Below are 20937 nucleotides of genomic sequence, written 5' to 3' on the forward strand. Positions count from 1 at the left end.
TTCTCAAGGCACTGAGCTAGATTTATTCCTTTGACCATATCAGTATCAAACTAGAAATTATCTCTTTAAGATCTTGTGTTAGAAAGGAGCCGCATTAAATAATAGACATAAGAAAAAGAGACTGTGCTTCAGAAAAGATTCAGTGTACAACATACATAGTATGCCATTTTAACACAAATGCTTATAAAGAGTCATCCTAAGCATCAGAGAGAGTTTTATAAAAGTTTACGTTCTCATCCCATGGGATGTACAGAACTATGCAGTTTACATAGTTTTACTATTATCCAAAACATCATGTTTCAAATGCACGAGGCACAGCAAGAACAATATAATTCCATTTCCATAGGAACATGAACACAGCCTGTCACTAGTGACATGCTTTCCAAACCATAGCACTCAGCAGTTATACATGTGTACAATTTTAAAGTATTAAAAAGCAAGAGTCTGGAGCCTGCCCACTGTTACCAATAGGGAATAACATTTGATCTACCTTTGAAAACTACCCAGGATATCCTTGCAGTACCTGTAACATAGAAATTGGATTGAGTCACTGTTGTGCTTTGCCAGCGCCAGCTTGCTGTGCTATTCCCAAAACTAACCGCTACAGAATTCCCTCCACCCACAGAGAGAAGGACAGCACCCTGCTTAGCTCCAACAGCCCAGGGAAGATGCAAAGCTAAAACACATCAGTAGCCAAGTGATGCTTTGGCTCCAGAGATAGCTGATAGAAATTAGTTCAGCATAAAGGAGGCCCTGATTTCCATTAAGCATGACCACAGACTGGCCAAGTCTCAAAGACAGAACAAGACTGAACCATTCTTTGACTGGTTACATCATGGACTTTTTTTTTCCTTTGGAAGGTTCTCTAAGGACAGCTCAGAGAGACTGAACCTTACATCCCACATGCTCAATTGTTACTATTTTTTCATGGCAGTATTTGCAAGCATATATTGTAAGTTTTACGAAAGTGTGAGTCACAGCACAAGAAGATATCCCAGATGAAGATGTTCCCAGCAGTGTTCTTTCTGCCATCTTCTTGTTGGTCAACCAGCAGATGCATAAATGCTTGGGATCAGCTTATCAGAGCCCGTAAGGGTTTAGCTTAATAATCTGTGCAATTAAACACTATTCACATTTGACAGCCTACAATGGCAATATTTTTATGTACAAATTTGAAAATCAAGTCTTAAAATCAAATTTTAAGAGGTAGAGGTCCATTTCTGACCTGCCAACATAAAATGTTACTGGGTCAGTCGTATTCCAACGCTGGTGGTCCCCTAACAATATTGAAGTAACCAGCTAGAGCTCCAAGATCTATGTAGAGTGATCTTTGCCTCTTTAGCAGGTCTGACTCTTCCATGCTCCCGGTACACAGTGAGGAATCTAAAAAGGAAAGGATGCCATTATTGCACATATAACTACATTAGTTCAATTTCATGGCTGTAGACATTACATTGGCTTAAAAAGCTTCATTTTAAGGACAACATAGCATAGCCTCATATAAAATAAAAGATAACAAATCAACCCGCAGCTCTAGGCCAAAGAAAGGTAAGCAGTTTGCTACTGAAGAGAGCAAGTGTGTTCAACTATTTAAAAAACCAACTCCATCAGCTGGGACAGCTATGCAGAGCTTCCTTCTCCTCTGATCCACAGTTCTAAAGAAGAGCTTGGTGAAGGAAAAAAACTGCTAACTTTCTGCCAGCTGAGAATTCCCCTTCATTACAGGGCAATTTTCCTCTAAACAGATGACATCCTTTCTGTGTGATGATACAGAACAAATATGGGACCATCAGTCTCAGATTATTTTTTTTTTTCTTTTAAATCAAGGTCTGAAGAAACCAGACCTGGTTTGCAACAGCAGAACTCCCCTAAATACTTGTATAATGAGTGTTCTGGAATCTCAGGCATCTAAACTAAAGTTCCAGTTTAATGGTCAAATATTCTTTCATCTTCAAAAGAATTAATTCAGATGGCCTCAGACAGTCAAAGGATTATGCACCCACAAGGCAAAATTCAGAAGAAGCAGTGCCATTCTAGATGCAAAGACTGTGACTGATTTAAATGTTAAGTGGATTTGTTGCAACAGTTATGCATTATGGCACCCAAAACTTCACATAAATATCTTTTCAAATACTTACCACAATCAAATAAACCACTTGTCTGGGGTCAGTTTTAAATGCCTTTTGTCAGGACCCTCCTAGCATATTTTTTAGTAAGAAAAGCATTTTGAAGTCTGTTAGCAGGTTACTGGCACTAAATATCCGTTGGGCTTGATATTATCTAAGGACACACTGAGTTTCTTAACTGACTCAGGTATCATCCTTCATAAAGCACTTACTAAAGCATAAGGCGAACAGTGTTCTAGCCTACAGTCATTTTTGGTTTTTAAAACAAAGAGCTTGTACTACTGACACTTAGCAACATTACAGTTATGGTTTTATGTGTGCCTTTTTCTGTAAGGAGGTAAAAAGTGTTGGATTTGGTCCTGATGGTGGTTGTTGGACCTTTTGTTGTTAACAAATCGCTATTATCAATAAAACATCTCTAGTACTGTGGCACATTAAGGCAATTTGGCACAACAACCTTCAATTCCCAAAGTGCCCTGAATGACTGCCAGGGTTTTTTAATAAGCCAGCCCTTCCGGAGCTGCAGAATTCAGGCTAAGTTCTTCCCCTGTTGAAGTCAATGGGCGTTTTACATAACACTTAATAAGGTCTGGGTCTGATCTCATCTGGTTGGGATTTTTACTGGTCTCTTTCCAGAAGCTTTTGGAGTTTCATTTGTTTCTAAACATTCACTGAAATCAAGTTTTGACACAAAGTAAAATCTACAAAGCACAAGCTAAGTAAGCCCAATATCATTACCTGTAATGTTTTCTGGCAACTGCAGCTCCTTCCTTGCAAGTAGTCTTTTCCGTTCAAACAATGCCGAGTCCAGACTCTGGCACCGCGGCTGCTCTTCTGGGGGTGGGTGTAAAGCTTTGTGTTTCAGTAAGTCTGCTGCAGACAGCCTATGATTAGGATTCCTTTCTAGAGCTGCTTCTAGCATCAACCTCATGGCAGTGCTGCAGTCTTCAGCAATGTCCTCTAAGGGGGGGGCTTGCTTATGTATCTGTTGGGGAAAAAAAAGAAGACCACTGAAACAGTTCTTCCAAAAACAATGAATGAGGAAGTCACAGATAACCACATGAGCAGCCTGGGAATCCCCTGCTTGCAACTACTCATCACCTCCCTAAGCTGTGCTGATCAATTAGAACAGAACATGGAGCTGCACAAAATCCACCTTTTCAAAATCAGATTTTATCATAAATCTAAAAACTCAAAGCAACTCCAAGCAAGCCTAAAATCCCACATAAGGCAAATTCACCAGGTTTCTGTACCACACTGGAAGAACCAGAGAAGCTAATCTGTCAGTTTTTATCTGCACCTTCTAAGCAACTAGAACACAGTGGGCTTGTTTCAATCAAGGTTTGCACTAACCCTTTTCTTGCAGGAAACCCAAGGCTGTATATTGTAATTCAAACCAACTCAGCCTCTGTCTTCCCCTAAATGATCAAAACCCATTTCTTCCCTCCCTCCCCCAAAGCAAAATAAAGGATGATATCATCTCTCTGATAGTTTTTATATGACTGGAGCTTTCCCAACAAGAGTACAGAAAATCTTTCAACTGAAAAACCAAGCTACAGCTTCACTAAGGACACTTACAATATAGAGGTAGGATGGATATGCAGAACGAGGATATCTGTTCACCCAGGGCGGGATGCCAGTTTGCATATGAATAATGGTAGCTCCCATGCTGTAGATGTCCGCTTTTGTTGTGTGGCCTCTGCAAAGGATAACTTCAGGGCTCATGTAGATCTGTGAAGAACAGTCAAAACAAAAGATTAATTGATAGGGTAAAACAACAAGCAAAGACAAATCGTGACATTTTGTGATCTGGGAAACTCCCCTCTGAAGGGATGCATCCCACTAGTACCTGCAGCCTACAGATGAAGCACCACCTGAGGAATAACAGTTTTTTGCTCTGCACATTACCACAACCACAGAGATTTTCTGGTCTGGTACCTGGACAAACTCCCTGGTTTGCCCTCCCCAGGCAGGCCACAGCTCAGTGGCTATAGGGCTTAGCTGAGCTGTGAGAGACTGAGATTCAAGCCATGGCTCTGCTTCATTCAGCGGAGTAGCAGGAACCTCATCCCTTCACAGCAAAAGGAGGTGCCTGAATTGTCAGTTTTGTTTTGTGGGTCTCTGCTGGGATTGCGCCATTCTGCTTGAACAACATAGGTATGTACTAGGCTAAAAAGAGGGTGACCCCCACTGGTAGCCACCTAGCTGGGCACAGGAGTCCACTTCCCAAATCCCTGTTACATTGGATACTACACAGCACGTCTGAGCGGAACTTACGGATGTATACCTTCCTTTCTTTCTTATTCTTCTCTTCTCCACCCCTTAGCCAATAACCTGCATGTTGGGGCATTATCCTAAGAAATGGGATGGTGAGAAACAAGCCAGGTCTAAGGTAACACATTAAAATTAAAAGCCAGGTCTGTTAAGTCCTGCTGTATACCCTTTCCACCTGGTGACCCCCAAAGCAGCTATTAAGGCAAGCATCCCTCTTCCATCCTTTTTTTTTTTTTTTAAATAAAAAATTCTGATCTTGTCTAAACCAAAATACAGTTTCCATCCAAACACTGCACTGAAGTGTTAGGATTTGTCAAGACTCTGTAGAAGTATCTGTCGGGAAGCTCCTGCCGCCAGCTCCAGGAAGCTTGGAGTGTAGCTGGATTAGAACCAGACAGGCAGGATTCAGAAGGCACACCCCTCAGCTGGCAGGAGCTGCCCACGCCACTCTGCCACGACCAAGGGAGTAAGTAGGTTTCAACACAACATGGGCACAGCCCACAACACACTAGGTTAGCAAGCCGCCCTATTTGCTTCTGGTTTCTACTTTTCTCTCACCCAGTTTCCCTCTAAAGGAGCCAAACAGAACTTTTAATTAGTTCAAGTCATCGTGCCACAAAGAATCACATTAAAAGCCATTAAATGACATAAGAGCAGGAAGTTAAGTCACCACCACATGGTTCGACTACTTATTACAACATACAAAGAATGGCTGTAGGGCTCATGCAAATTCCAAGGAATATTTCCCAGTAAATCAGATACCATTATCTGCAAAGAGAGCTTCCAACTGAAAGCGTGTGCAAAGGTTCAGCAGGGACCTACAGCTGCTACTTACTCCTATCCATTGCTTTCCTCAGGCCTAAGGCAGAATAAGTGTATCTGCACTTGCCACCTTTAAGTCTCATAAGGAGCAAATAACAGAATTTCTATTCTTATAGAGTCATTAGCAAATAAAGTGCAACTTGAGTGAAATCTATATAAACAAAAAGCAGCTGCCTTCTTGAGGAAAAAAGGATGCTGAAACAAGAACCTGTCTGCAGTTACAGTCAGTGTGAAAATGGTCAAGATGCACCTTGACTGCACAGGGACAAAAAGCAAAAATAAGATGTCCTGTGATTTCAGACTGATTTAAGCTGGCCTAAGACTGTTGTCAACCAAGGTAGGCAGCCCAAGCCCTGGATACCTCCCCATTCTAACTCCTTCCTACTGCTGGGCTGGCACTTGTTTGCCAGTCAGACCAGAGACACAACCCAGCTAAAAACCAGTCCTTCTCTTCAAGCTAGTTTAGCATTCCTGCAAATGAACCACACCTTCCACATTCAACAAAGCTTAGCAGACAACCTTTTTGTCCCCTCAAATAGTTGTAACTGGAGCTTTTGTTTTAGCATAAGCTTATGTTATATTTTAACAAAGAAACAGAAGCATAGCAGAAAGTGTAGCAAATGCCTAGAAAAACTATTTCCTGCAGAGCAATTTCATCACAACCATGGTACATCGTGCTGCATGCCTTGTACACACAATGTTCATAAAACCCAGGTTTGTCACGCTATGCCAACCAAAGTATCTTTCAGTCATTCTGTCCAGAATTTTAACAATTCATTTTCATAAACACAAAGAAGATTCACTACATTCAGACTTTCCATGCTATATAGAAGCAAATAAAAATCCTAAACCCCCAGAGGAAAATATGCACAGGAGAAAGATAACTCCGACTGCCACTTCCTTTGTGGACACAAGTCCCAGCCAATACCAGACCTAAGAGAAACCAGCCAGTTCATGGGCATGATGCTGCATGGCAGTAATGGAGCCCTAGCAAGGGGTTGCACAACTACATGCAGGCACAGCACTCTTGGACAACTGCAACACTTCTTAAGGCTGCATACTAGAGGGTGAAAGAAGACTTTGGAGAGTCAAGATCTTACTTTGAAAAAAAATCAAAGCAAGCCGGTGTTACCAGACTACAAAGCGGGCATTTGTAGGTGACTGGATTAGGCACCCCACTAAGCTAAACACAGGCACTGTGGAGAGGAAGATGCCTAGGAGGAAGACTGTGAAAACCTTTAGATTAGCATTCGTCATGTTCCTGTGAGTCTTCGGTATCTGAAATACTCCTTTCCCATCACTCTCTCTGAAACCTTACTCTGGCCTGTGATGCTGCAGCAGATGGCAGGACTGCTGGTTCTGAGGACTGGATACCTCTCCCCTGAGACAGCAAACACCAAGCACCACTTGTGAGGATTATCTGCTTTCTGAGGACATGACTGCATGTGCTCAACAATACAGAATAATTTTCTTCCTACTAAACGAAGAACTAAGTGTTTTTCACAGTTGTTCTTACCAACGTGAACTTGGTCAGAGACCAAGCATTGAGACCGCATCTGGAATATTGTGTCCAGTTCTGGGCCCCTCAGTTCAAGAAGGACAGGGAACTGCTGGAGAGAGTCCAGCGCAGGGCGACAAAGATGATTAAGGGAGTGGAGCATCTCCCTTATGAGGAAAGGCTGAGGGAGCTGGGTCTCTATAGTTTGGAGAAGAGGAGACTGCGGGGGGACCTTATTAGTGTATATAAATATATAAAGGGGGAGTGTCACGAGGATGGAGCCAGGCTCTTCTCAATGGCTAACAATGATAAGACAAGGGGTAATGGGTATAAACTGGAACACAAGAGGTTCCACTTAAACTTGAGAAGAAACTTCTTCTCAGTGAGGGTGACAGAACACTGGAACAGGCTGCCCAGGGAGGTTGTGGAGTCTCCTTCTCTGGAGACATTCAAAACCCGCCTGGACACATTCCTGTGTAACCTCATCTAGGTGTTCCTGCTCTGGCAGGGGGATTGGACTAGATGATCTTTTGAGGTCCCTTCCAATCTCTAACATACTGTGATACTGTGATACTGTGGTCTGTCCTCCAACAGGCAGGAGTGGATCATCACCAGCCCACCCCACAAACCTGGAAATTTCCTGTTTATATACATCTCCATCCTTGGGAAATACCCTACCAGGGCTTCCAACTCATTCCCACCATTTCTCTATTCTTAACAGCACACAAAACCCCCCTAAACAAAAAACCCCACCCAAACCAAAATAAAACCCCATGAAGCACATACATTAAATGCCTGAAAGCATGTTGCCTCCAGTTCAGTAAGCATTTTAAGCCTGGACAGAAAAACAGTGAAAACAAATGTTCAAGTATTTTCCCAAATATATTGAAAAAAATAAACAAACAAGTCTGACATTTTGTGAAATCTTGGTTTATCCCACCCTTCCAAGGAGTGAAATGTGCTTCATCAGTTATACAAGTATCCTCTCTAAACACATGCCTATGCTGTGGAACACTATCTGAGTGGTAAGCACCAACATTTCACCTTAAGTGTTTCATGTAAACAAACTCTTCAGGCAAGGAAGAGCATGCAAAGCCACATCTGCAGCAGCTATCCAAGCTAATTGTTGCTGCTTGGTTGTTTGCTTAAAGCTCCAGTCCTGGGAACACCTTGACATGAGTGCAGCACAAGCAGCATGAGGGACCTCTGTGTGCGTTCAGCGTCAAAGTCATTAAAAACATTTAAAGTTGCCCCACCTCCATCAATGTAATGCCTAAACAAGTTTACCATATACGATATACCATTATACGATAATCATCAGCTGTGCCATACATAACCTCTGAAGGACAAGAGGGTTACGTTTAGATAGGGAGTGGAGCTTAGAAATGCTAAGGGATGAAATCCAGAGGTCTGTAGTTTCTGTGGTTTCAAAGGAGGAGTCATAATACTGTGTTGAGCAGGTCACCCCACTCCATAGCTGGTATCTCCAAAGAAATCTTTGCTAGAGGAAAGAATAAATTCCTGTCTGAAGTGTCTCTGACCAGCAGCTGATCCACTACAAGCAACTCTCCTCAGGGTACTGTTCCTTTGACTTCAAGTGAACCCCAATCTCAATTTGACTTGATTTAATAATCGCTGACGAATGGGACTGCAGCGAAGGTGACATGGCTTTTAAAGTGTAACACCTGATTCTCCATTCAGCAAGTCGAAAAATAAAAATATAATTCAGATTATACTAGTGTTTGTTTGTAACTTTTGTAAGTTTATTATAAGACTCTTTTGCCTAAGCTTCTACCCTCAAGCTCCAAATTTGAGCCTAAGCATCACAACCATGGGAGTAATAGAGCAGAAGGGCTTTTGTTCCTCCAGCTTCTTACCTCTGTTCCTCTGAGGTCTTTGGGATAGTAAATGTCTTCAGTCATTTGAACACTTAGGCCAAAATCCACCAAAACAGCCTTCGTTGACATAAAGACAATGTTGCTTGCTAAAAGAAAATTAAAAAAAAAAGTCAATATTTAAGTTTCTAGCACATTCCACATTTACTTTACAATATGCCTGTTTCACTTGGATGTTGCCCTGAAAAAAGGGAGATTAGCACAACCTATCTCTATAACCGACAGTTCTTCTTCTAGCTAAAACCAGTCTGTTAGTGATTGGGTCCAATTTTAAATTGTATCTTAAATAAATCAAACTGGACTGGTTTATGTAAAAGCATAATCAATGTTTGGTCATTTTCCTAGCTATTAAAAAGAGAGAGAGAAAGAGTAAATGGCTAAGGTAAGAACAAAGGTGGAAGACAGGTAGGCCCCTCAGCACAAGACTTGCTCTGAAGATGTTTAATGTTCTTCAAGGTAGAGAGCATGCTGTGCAGCTCTGGCTATAAACAACATAACTGTTGATCACCAAGACGTTTCTCTACACTAACAATTTAAATGAAGACAGAAGTAGAGAGTAACAAAGGCCCCTCTACAGCAGCCACACCAGTCTACTGCAGTGCAGTCAGCGAGAGCAGCTCAGTGTGATGACAGAGGACAAACTATGGCTGCAAGAGTAAAACAAGATGGACAGTTCCAAACTCCCACTGAATTGCTGCAGCATCTAGGTGCTTAATTCACTGTCCTTCATAAAACTCTGCCTAAGGCACAGCTTTGTACTCAGAGGCCTTCTTTGAAGTTGTATTTCTGATCAAATATTTGTGAAGGTAGTACTCTGCATAAGCCTTGAGAAATTCTTGTTTGCTGTTTCAGAAGTGGACAAGTGAAGTCCCCAGGTTACACAACAGAAACACATTTTCTCCCAGAAGAAGCTATGGATTGTTTTCCACCTTGAAAGCACCCACCACAACCATCCAGTGGAAAGATGCAGGCTTGATTTCAGCAGTACCTGAATCAATCCTTCATGTAGCTGCCTCCTTACCAGTGCTACAAAATTACATAAATAAATATGTAATTTTAGGGATACCTTTGAAGACAAGGATTTTAAACACCACATAAAGGACAAGATAGAGGGCCACACTGCCACAGCACAGCAAACTCTGCTGCCTGTTTGGGACTGTTCCCAGCCCAAGTTTGGCTGGTTTCGGACTGAAGTTCTCCCCACCATACACCCTCATGATTTAACTGTTTTCCAACCAAGGGTTAAAATAAGTGTCAGCACTGAACTGCCGCTAAGAGCCAACAGAAAGTTATCCTCCCCTTCCTGGCTCAGGGCAGTCTTTCTCTCAGTAAAATCCCTACCTCCTCCTGCATCAGCAGGATAGAGACTCCATAGCAGCAGCTGATGCAGTAAGGAATAGATAAGAGATGTTTGTGAAACAGCCTTTCCTATTGATTTTGCCTGTTGAGGGAAAACCCTTGAGCAGAGGACATCTCACCAGATAGTAAAGAAGAAAAAGGCTGGGAAGAAAGTGGAACACACATCCACCATGTTCAACAACAGGCTGGTTCTCCTCTACACTATTTAGATGTAGTGGGTTGGATTTTCGCTGGTTTGTTTTTAAAACCTTTTAATTAATGTCATTGTTACTGCCAATTACAATACACCCATAAAAAAGACTCTTACTACAAGCAAGAAAGCACAACTGATGGAAAAATTAAGCAGTTTTATAGTTGTCAGAAACTGACCTACATTAATAGAAAACCCCCCCACAAAACAGAGCCAAAAAATTAGCAATTCCTGATAATCATGTTCCGACAACCATTTATTGTAACAGTTCAGACTGAGTATTTCTATTTTAAACTCTCAAGTTTAGCAAAAATTAACCCAGAAGAGATAAGTCTTCATTAGAAGCACTGTTACTAAAAAGGCAGAATTTATCTGTGTGCAGGAGGAGGTGGAGCGGGGAGAAAAAGTACGTAATATTAAATATAATGCATTAAAATTTTAAAGCAATTAATGTATTTAATTTAGGTTTAGTATCAATACCAATTGATAATACCCAGAGCTTTTTAAAAGTAAATGTACTAAAATTTGCAGCAATTGTTGAAAGACAATGACAGTACAAATTATGTATTTAGCTCCAAACTGTCTCAAACTGAAGAAAAGCCATGCAGAAACATAAAACCTAAAAAATTGTGCAAGTGAAAAGCGTGCACGGAAACAGTCAGGATGAATTTACATGGAAAGAGGGAAACTTCTGGCTTAATACAGGTTAATAATTTTGTTCATTTTCATTAGGTTTTTATTTCAAATTGAGTTTCAGAAAAGAAAGGCAAAGGAACTATTACTTTCGAGCCATCCTCTCCCCTGAACTGAATTAATAAATAGTGTAAATAACAATTATGTCCAGAATCCTCCCAGAGTCACAAAGATATGTGCTCCAGCTCAGTCCCAGGTTCTCCACCACAACCTGAGCCCAGCCTGGACCGGCAAGCACCCCAAAGAACCCACATACGTTTGATATCATGGTGGATAATCCTCTTGGAGTGGAGAAAGTCAAGTCCTTTCAGAATATGCTTTGTCACCCAAATGATTTCAAATTCTCTCATAGGACCACAACTCTCCAGCTTTTCCATGACAGATCCTCCCTCTCCAGCTTCCATAAAGAGATGGATCGTCTCATCCCACAAAATAGCACCGTATAATTCAGCAATGTTTTCATGACGGAAACATGCCTGTATTTCAACATCCGAGGGTTTGAACTGTTCCACTGGGACCTAGGACATTGAAACAAAGCCAGACAAAACCAGCTCAATAAGCAAGTTATCCATACTAACACTAGTTATCCTAGAGATTAAAATGGAAAAAGGAAGCAAAGCACTTGCATCCACTTGCTAAAATACAGAGCTTTATTTTGATCCTGTGACTTGTTCTTCCTTTCCACTTGAGATACATCCTGTTTAAAGTTGAGAGAGTTTTTGGAATCACGCCCAAATAAAAAATGCAATCTTCCAGAAAAAGCAATGTAGCAAGAGTTATTCCCGTCAAAATCTGGTGGTTATGTAAAAGCTCTATGCAAACTTCCTGGTGAAGGACATAAAAAATCCCTCTGCTTTTTCCATTAGCTTTGTGCAGCCTCATCTGCTTTACCAGAGCTATATACATGACACGTGAGTCAGTGCTTGCAGCACCCGGCACAGTCTACAGACTAACCATGCTCAGGATCTTCCTGACCTCGATTCAATCCTTATCAGCACTGATTTATGGCTTTATGAAACCTGCTTGATAGCAAGCACCCAGCAGCACAATATTTCTTTAAAAAGTACCAACAGCAGATTGCTAAGACAATAAAAGCCATGTTTACTTACATGCAGAAAGGCTGCTACCACTCTTTTTATTCTTTCCCTCAAACTTGTGGCTGTGAACCAAATAGAACGCTAATATTTTTATTGCAATGAGAAATATTCTTTGTATATTCAGGAACATTAGGGTGCTTTAATTCTGCAGTTGGTTATGCAGGAGCAGCAAACTAAATCTGTCCCCATGTGAATGCATTGGCTGCAAGGGAAGGACATACAACTGCCTCCCCAACTCTTTCACACACAAAAGTAATACAAGTGTTTATGCACATGCTGGGGGATACAGAGCAACATCCCAGATGAGCTTGTATGGGCCCTAAATATTTACTGCTCAATTCAGAATATGTTCAAAGGTAAAGCTGAAAGAAAACACTGGCTTGCTTAAAAACTGGGGGATGCTCAGCAGTTTTCTTGAGACATCTTTCAACCTTAAGCTCAGCCAGTGTCCAAAACACAATAAGAACTGCATGTAAGCTGAGCTCTCAGAGACATTAATGGCACTGGAGTAAAGGAAACTTAAGCCTAAGGACCTCAGTTAAAGTACAAGATCCTAAAACTTTCTGCAGCCACAGGGTTTTGCTATCATCTTCAGCACAGACGTGATCTCATGCTGGTATTTTACCACTGTGAGTACAGCTGGACTAGTAGAAATTCTTCTACCCCCACACTGCAGCCCATGTGGCAGTTACACATACTTCCAGAAACTTTCAAAATGCAGAAACTTTTGCAGCCTCAGAGCCAGAAAATTAAAACATTAATTTTTCCTACCTTGTGCAGGGGAACAAAACCAAGTTGATTATCAGCCTAACAGTGGAATTTGATGCAGACATGCTTGAAAATATAGTGTATGTACTATGTCATACAATATTTGCTCAGAGATAAAACTACTGAACTAACATACCAGTTTGCATGCCATTCGTTTCTTGGTTTCTCTATCTTGGGCTAAGTACACCTTCCCGAAAGCTCCCCGAGGAATAAAATCAGAGCCAATGTTCCTGTAAGTTAGCTTCCACGGAAACAGGAGCACATCTGAGTCAATTTGGTAGCGCCCGTTCTTGGGTGTGATCTGTGGAGTTAAATTAAAAACAACAACAAAAAAAAACCACAATGAAATTAAAACTACTTCAAGCCTAATTAATTTTATACATGTAGTGGAAAAGAAAATAATATATCACATATATGTGCATGATGCATGTGATCTGTTCAGCTGTCTTTATTTAGAAACACCAAATGGGAACAGCATGTGAGGTGTGGCATTCATTCACAGCCCAAGCATCCATGTTTCTCTCCAGTGACTAACTTACAAAGTGTAAGTTGCAATTAATTGTCTTGAAACAACAACAACAGCTGCTGGGTTAATGAAATTACCCACCTCTTGTTATTAGATTTACCTGCACATGTTTGCCCTTCCTGTAATCTGTTAATTTGTTATGCCACATACCTATTACTCACAGGCTATCTTATACAATGTGAGCAAGAGTTTCAGCATTTCCTAATATCACATGTACTGCTAGGGGAACACATTTTAATTTTCCATCTTATATCAGAGTTTCTGCTGTTTAGTAGAAGAAGTCTGTAAAGTAAAGAAGTCTGCCAGAGTTTTATCAACCACCTTCTCCTAGTTTTACACTCTTGTTGAAAAAAAAGGAGCATGAGTCACACTGTCTGCTTTTGGTGTGTAATATTGGGAGCTTTGGTTCTCTGAACTGTCAACAAGGGAAGGAGGGCTGGTCCAGGAGCAATTCACAGCATCTAAGCCAGTATCTTGCTCTAAATCTTCCTCTGAAACAGCTCCCTCCCCCTGCACATGACAGAGAGACCAAACTCCCTAACTACAGCCATGTGAGTACTGCCTTATGTTTGATGTTATTTCTTCAATCTCTTAATATTCTCTAAGGTAAAGAACTTGTAATGTTTCCTATGAAAATGCTTCTAATTAATTTAGGGATATAGAGTATTGTCAGTGTCTGGGAATATGATTAACCTGTTTACTGCTACTTTATCAAGATTCTTGAAGACATGTAGAAGCACATCAAAGATATTTATCACTTAACGTCCGTCACATGGCCTCACATACTCGGCTCTTCAACTACTCTTTTTAAGATAACAGCATATTAGTAGATTATTTGGTTTAGATTTCTTTTTAAGATGTAACACAATCTTTCTGTGCTTTAACACAATTTAATCTTCATGATTTTCAGTTGGGAAAGTATCTTTTTGACTACTAAAACTGTCATTTGTGACTAGTATCTACATGAACTGAGTTAATTCTTTGAAGTTCTTAATTTTGTGGAGGGTAAGTTCTTAACTTTTGAGGGGGGGAGGGGTATATTTAAGAAAAAGTATTTTGCTTAGGATATACAGAACGAGCCTCCCCTCTACTTATCAGAACCAAGGTAAAGACGCTAGCAATCCATTCATCTCACCTGCTTGCTTATGCATTTCAAGGAGTTGAGACTAGCTAATCCACATGGATTACACCTATCCTGGAAAGTAACACATATGGAGTGGATTGCATTCGCAGAACAAGAAAGCAGCAACCAGCACACCATTCACATTTCCAGGAGGCTTTTAGGACTAGCTCCTAGCCTGGTCTCACGGATTGAGTGCTCATCTGTTGCTGTAGTGTATCCACCAGTTTAGTTTTAACTGAAAGAAATCCAGCTTGTGCGCTCCAAGACTTTGTGACACGGGCCAGGGGTCAGTGGGGGTCACCAGGCAATCAGAAACACTCCTGATCCTAACTAAAATGCTGTAGATATTTACAATGTAGATGCACCTGCTGGAAAGCATGTACAGGTAAATGCCCTGCCTCCAATCCTCAGTTGCTTAATGGGATCACATGCACCTAATTGTACTTGGTTCATACCAATTGCATGTAGAAACAACATGCAAGAAAAACAACCATGAGTATGTAGAACAGTGTCTATCCTATGTATAGGAAACATTTAATATTACTAAGTGTCATTTCAATGTTACAGAGTTTAAAAGTGAGGGTTTTGTAATACTGCAATGCTCCCTTCAAAGAGGGATAAAGCAATACCCTGTGCTACTTCACACCCAAGTAACTAGTATGCCTCAAGTAACCAATGTTCACATATAAAACATATTACATGCAAGATTATAGATGCAGAATATCTTAGGAAAATAAAGCAGCAGAAGAAGCATATATGAATAAACTTCCATTTCATAACTGATTATTTCCAGCGCAACTGTTTCTAAATAGAAGTCCAATGATGCGAATGTCTACAGATGCTTGTAGAACACAAATCATTTTAGGGGGAAAATTAACATCTCTCAAACTAATGCACTCATAATTTAGCAGTGTGTGATATTATGCAATATTGTAATTCGGAAAGTCACAGCTGATACTATATGCTTTTTCTCCTTACTGTATTATATTTTACATTTTGTGCAGCTAGAATGAACTCAGTAAGTATACCAAAATAGATCCTAGACCCTTATTTGGAAGTTTTGCATAGTCAACTCTTTTTACTGCATAAGGCATTGGAAAATCCTTACCATCTCCCAAACCTGCAAGCCATCATAGTTGTGGCTTTTGCTTTTTTACTGCATGTTGGGAAATGTTTTCTAATCTCTAGGGATACAAAGAGGCAACATAGAGTGGCACTTGCTGAGCAACAGACCTTTCTCCATAGCTGCCTGAGATTGCAGGGGCTAGACTTGATGTCCTCAGAGAACCCCTCCAGTCCCAGGGCTGCCCACAGAACCACAGCCTGATTGTTACTCCCAGGACTGAAGATGAACTTTGTTTAGATTCATTAAAAACTTCTAAGGTCTACTAATTTTCAAGTAAAAAAGAAAAGAGACATACCATATTCAAGAGGATTCCAGATTCTTGCTGTCTGCATCCTTTAAATTGTTTTGCAGTGTTAGACACCTGATTTGCAAAAGCAAGCAGGTCTTCCACAGTCCCATATTTGACAGAGGACATCAAAGAAACCTCCCTTTCACAAAACAGTAAAGATTCCGCACTTTCTTCGTTCTGATTTGCTTCTTCACACATTGCAATTAAGCTGTCTTCATAGACTGCAAGGTCTCCACCTGGATAAAGGTTTTCCATGATGTCTATCACCTCAGACATATTTAAATTAGTTAGCAACAAGTCAATCTCCTCTTTGCTATCACTACCCGTGCTCATATACTCCATTACTGTTCACTTTGCAAAACCACTCCTGAAAAAAAAAAGAAGAAACAAACCTGAAAACACTTTTCACCTAAATTTGTTTTAGCAAAGTTAAGAGTGCAAAGAAGTGATCAGGGTGATAGGTGATAACTCAGCATTATACAGTTACGTTTAAAATTATTATGAAAAAAACCCCCATAATTAGTAGCCTGCATGAAGAGAAAATGGAGAAAAAAAGTCTTTGCTAGTGAAATCTTATTTAGAATTTATTAGTGAACCTATCCTGTCATTCATTCTTGGAATTTATGTTGATAAAGTTTTTGTTAGAGGACCTGGACAGTAAAGAAGCACAAACTGGTTATATTTTGCTGGATATGCAAAAATGAAGTAGCATCCCCAATACAAATGAATGAATTCATTATTTGGAAATGAATGACAGAGAGGGACACAAACATACTCAATTAGTTTATCCCCAAGTTTTTATGAGCAATTTATGTAATTTGTCCAGAATGGGGAGAAGGTCATGGAGCGAGACCACTCCGCTAGTAACAAGCAGCTGTTAATATCATTGCTTAAAGCACAAGTAAATCACCAACTGACATATGCAATCCATCTTTTTTACAAAAACTGATCTAGAACTAGACTGGAACTGAAACTTTCACCAGTTTCAGAGGAAAGTCAGAAATTGAGTTATAACAGCAACAACCTTTTGAAACAGTTTTTAGCAGTTTGTCCTCAGCCTCAATAGTCCTAAAAATAACTTCTTAAGATAAATCTTGACCATTTTGCTGAAGTTGATTTTCATTACAAGAAACTGGGTTCAACATCCCAAAAAATCCCTTCCCATCCCAGGTTCCTACTTTAAGTCAGAGAGAGTTACTTTATTCAAGTTAAAAACATATGCATGGTCAGTAATTAAAATACTTACACAAATAGTTTTCAACACGTAAATGTCTAGAGCACTTACCTTGTATTTATCCTGGTTACATCACACAAAACCATCAAAACCGCCTCAATATAATCCCTAAAGTCTTCATGTTTCTTGAACCTGTATTTACCACTGATGACAATTTCACAGCGTTCTGTAGCAGTCTATTAAAAAAAGCAAAACAAATAAAGCCATGGCATACTAGTTCAAGCAGAAGGACTGGTTTATACTCATATGATCATTTGCTTCACAGGCTTCATGGAAAGAAAAACTAGTAATCACAAGGCTGAGATAACAGGGGATTTTTCTGCAGAAAAAGATGACACCTCAAAAAAGAATGAAGCTACTGTATCATCATCCAGATTTCCAAGTAGTAGTAAAAAATAATTTTTCCATGGTTAGGTCCTGAGTTTTAGTCTCCCTGCCTCATGCTTGCTAACAGTAAAGAAGAGAAGGATCTCTTCTTCCTCTAGCAGAGCCAAGCAGAGCATGCCCTATTTAGAGAGCTCTCACTTCCCTTTTTCATAATCCACTGCAATCATCTCATTTGGGTGAAAGATAACAACCATACAAAAAGCTAATTAAAAAAAAAAAAAAAAAAAAGGCAAAAAACCCCCAACCAACAAAAAACAAAAACAAAACCAAAAAAAAACCCCAAACAAGAAACAAACCCAAAACCAAAAAGAAAACAGAAAAGAAAAGCAGCAATCATAGTCTGTTTATCTCAAGGACAAACAGCAGACTCAGTCCCCTGGGGCCATGAAGCAATGCCGGTTACCCAGGAACAGTTTCTGGTTATGATTATTATCTTTCTAACCCTCCCCACAAGGATGTGGAAGCTTTGTGGCACGTATTTCTCATAGGTTAGAGTATTTACGTCAGCTCTAACGTTGAAGAAAACCAAGTAAAATGACGCGTTGGACTTGGAAAAGAAACTCAGACCATGTGCTGCGAGTTCGAAAGGCAGGACAGGGCAGCTCAGCACATGCAGCACAGGAAAAGGCAAGTGGAGTGCCTGTGATGCAACACGCTCCTTTTCAAACCCCCAGGGTGACAGTGGCAGAGCAGCACTGTGCCTCTCCCTGTCCCCCCAAGAGAGACACAGCAACTTTCATCAGCACTCTACACCAGCTCACCCAAGCCTCATGTCAACCTGATGGCAGCCCGGTGGGAAACCTTGTGGTCACTAGCACTACTCAAGCGGGGAGACCCAGATTTTATATCTGGGATGCTGAGAGAGGTCAGGTTTTTCCAACCTACACAAGAGGAAATAGATACTAAGGGTGTTTTCTAACCTCTAGCATCCAACCTTCCTGCTCTATACCCAGTCTAAAAGCTGTTGACAAAGCATTTCGGAGAGATTTCTGGGTTTCCCCACAGCAGTACTTTTATTCATTGCCCCCCCCCCCCCTTTTTTTTTTTTTAAGGTGCTGAATTATTGGGGGTGGAGAGAAAAGAAGCAGTACAGTCATAAAAGGAACCAAGAGACTGCAAGTGTAAAGTCAGGTAAGGTTAGAAACTAGTTCTGAGGGACTTTCTAGAGAAAAACACGACCCTCTAGAGGCTTGGGTCTTTTGTGAATAAAGACAAGTATGTATCACAATTAAACTAATTCACTCTCTGATAATTTTCATGCATGAGGCATCTGTACAGTTTAAACCAAATGCAACTTTCTGTAAATGCCAGCTCTTCTCTGTTCCTCAAAGTGTTCCAAAACTACATCACAATACTAACAATACTCTTGACAGTGTCACTATTACCCTGAAAGCTCTGAATAACAAGAAAAAATTATTACAACCCGTGCATTCTTAGTTCTGTGCTTTTAGTGCTTGAGAAAAGCTGCAGAACCTTCATTCACATCTTCAGCTACCTGAAAGGAGATTGTAGCAAGGTGGGTGTCAGCCTCTTCTCTCAAGTAACACAGGGCAGGAGAAAATGGCCTCAAGTTGCAGGAGAGGAACTTTAGATTGGATATTAGGAAAAATTTCTTCACCGAGAGACTTGTCAAGCACTGGAACAGGCTGTCCAGTGAAGTGGTTGAGTCACCAAGATGTGTACATGTGGCACAGTTTAGTGGTAGACTCGGCAGTGTTAGGCTAACGGTTGGACTCTATGATCTTAAGGATCTTCTCCAACTATAAATGGATTCTATGATTCCATTTTCCCTGTATCTAGCAAATTTTAAACACTAAATGTTGACACGAGAGCAGTGACCAGACTTTGCAAAGCTGATTTTTTAAATTATGCAGCAATTTATGCATTATATTTTCACCACCAGCAAAAAAAGGTGTCCATTTGCTAACAGGGCCATCCTTCATTTTTATCCCTAAAATCCTGTACTAGAACCTGTATTGAGGACCCAAGTAATATTCTAAATTACTCAATACAATAAAGGTACATACAGAAATTATATCACTAAGTATGCTTACTTAGGTTCTCAGTTAAAAAACTGTTCTTACCTACAGTGGAAAAATAAAACTAAATGTAAGCACTTGAGTCAGCTTCTAAAGCACAAGACTCTTGCTCCAGTTCTGCCATTATTTCAACATTGCCACATGAGTAATTTGCAAGCCAAAGGTTTACTTCTCTATTTATCACAAGTAGCTTTTCCTTAAACCCTTTTTTTCTTTCTTGTTTTTTTTTTGTTTTTTTTTTTTTTTCTTCTGAGAAATGTGCTGCTTGACAGCATCCTTACATCCACCATATCAAATGAACAGTAACTGCATACCAGCCTTCTGAGACCCTGGGGGATTTTTGTGTGTCAAGAATCAACAAGGCAAAAAAACTCAAACAAAACCTACAGTAAAACCAACCAAACACACACACACACCAAAAAAACACTCTCCCCATCCTTTGCCCCCCCCCCCCAAAAAAACCAAACCCAAAAAGCTAAAACACCAAAGCACCAGAAAACACAAACCCAACTAATCAAAACCTGCACCGACTGGCTTAATATGATCCTACACCTATAATAAAGATTTCTTGTGCTGCTTTTAGGAAATAATTTCCAATAAATGGAATGGCAAATAATTGTCCATCAGTGATGAAAACAAGCCACTATTCGCTTTTACTGAAAGCTACCGACAGACGTCAAGAACCACAATCCCTCCAGGAAAAAAAAAAAGGGGGTTGGGGGGGGGAAGCAGCTCTGCTATTAAGAAACAAGAATTATCAACAATTTCAACTTCTACATCATCGCAGTTTTTCACTCGTGCTACAGAAAAGTGGTCGTGTGTCCCCTCCCCGCCCGCTGCCTGTGCAGAGCGTTTCGTGTCCCCCTGCCCTGCAGACCCCGGGAACAGCAGCACAGGTGCTGCGGATCAAACGGCTCCAGCGCAAACACGGTGCACTGCGAGCGGAGGGCAGCCAGGAGCCTGCCTGGCTCTATTCCCGCACTTCCATCCCTGCTGCCAGCCGGCCGAGCGTGGAAGTAGCCCAGCCGTCTCCTCACCGGCACCGCAGTCCCGTCCCTTCCCGTCCCGCCGGCGCTTTCCCAGGGCTTCCCCCGCCTGACCCGAGGCCCCGCTGCCCCAAGCCCGTTCCCGCTTACCCGCGGGACGCCAGAAGCCGCTCGGTCCGTCCGCACGCCTGGAGCGCCGGGCGCTCTCGGAGACGGGAAGGGTGCAGGTGGCACCGCCCGCTCCACGCCGAGGGCGGGGGACCGGGACGGCCCCGGCTGAGGTTTCTATTTCGGTTTCCTGGAAGGGGGGAGCTGCGCCGCCTTGCTCTGGGCGCGGCCACGGCGCTGCCAGAATCCCGGTGCCATCCGTGAGCCCCTCGGTCTCCCCTGTTCCCGTGCGCATCTAGGGGGATCCTGCCAGCACCCTACACAGACCGAGTTCAAGCATTATTAACGATTGGACTTGATGACCTTTAAGGTCTTTTCCAACATAGTTGATTCTATG

The 20937-nt window shown here is 41.2% G+C and overlaps 1 protein-coding gene across 3 annotated transcripts in view; it reads right to left on the bottom strand.

The window, feature by feature from the left end:
• MAP3K8 (mitogen-activated protein kinase kinase kinase 8) overlaps positions 1–20937 on the bottom strand; it is a 23363-nt gene continuing 2426 nt past the window's right edge. Inside the window, exons 1-9 of one of the 3 annotated variants that reach the window (XM_080611750.1) lie at positions 20583–20722; positions 17072–17196; positions 15793–16153; positions 12859–13023; positions 11114–11375; positions 8598–8704; positions 3705–3857; positions 2865–3111; positions 1–1383 (exon numbers count right to left, since the gene is read on the bottom strand). In XM_080611750.1, coding sequence (XP_080467876.1) covers positions 1250–1383; positions 2865–3111; positions 3705–3857; positions 8598–8704; positions 11114–11375; positions 12859–13023; positions 15793–16128 — 1404 coding nt within the window. In that variant the 5' untranslated portion in view covers positions 16129–16153; positions 17072–17196; positions 20583–20722 and the 3' untranslated portion in view covers positions 1–1249. Of the gene's footprint in view, positions 1384–2864; positions 3112–3704; positions 3858–8597; positions 8705–11113; positions 11376–12858; positions 13024–15792; positions 16154–17071; positions 17197–20582; positions 20723–20937 lie in introns of those variants that run through there. The other 2 variants (XM_080611751.1, XM_080611749.1) reach the window with 2 other exon arrangements.

Source organism: Psittacula echo (genome assembly GCF_963264785.1).
Source record: "Psittacula echo genome assembly, chromosome: 2".
Taxonomy (NCBI): domain Eukaryota; kingdom Metazoa; phylum Chordata; class Aves; order Psittaciformes; family Psittacidae; genus Psittacula; species Psittacula echo.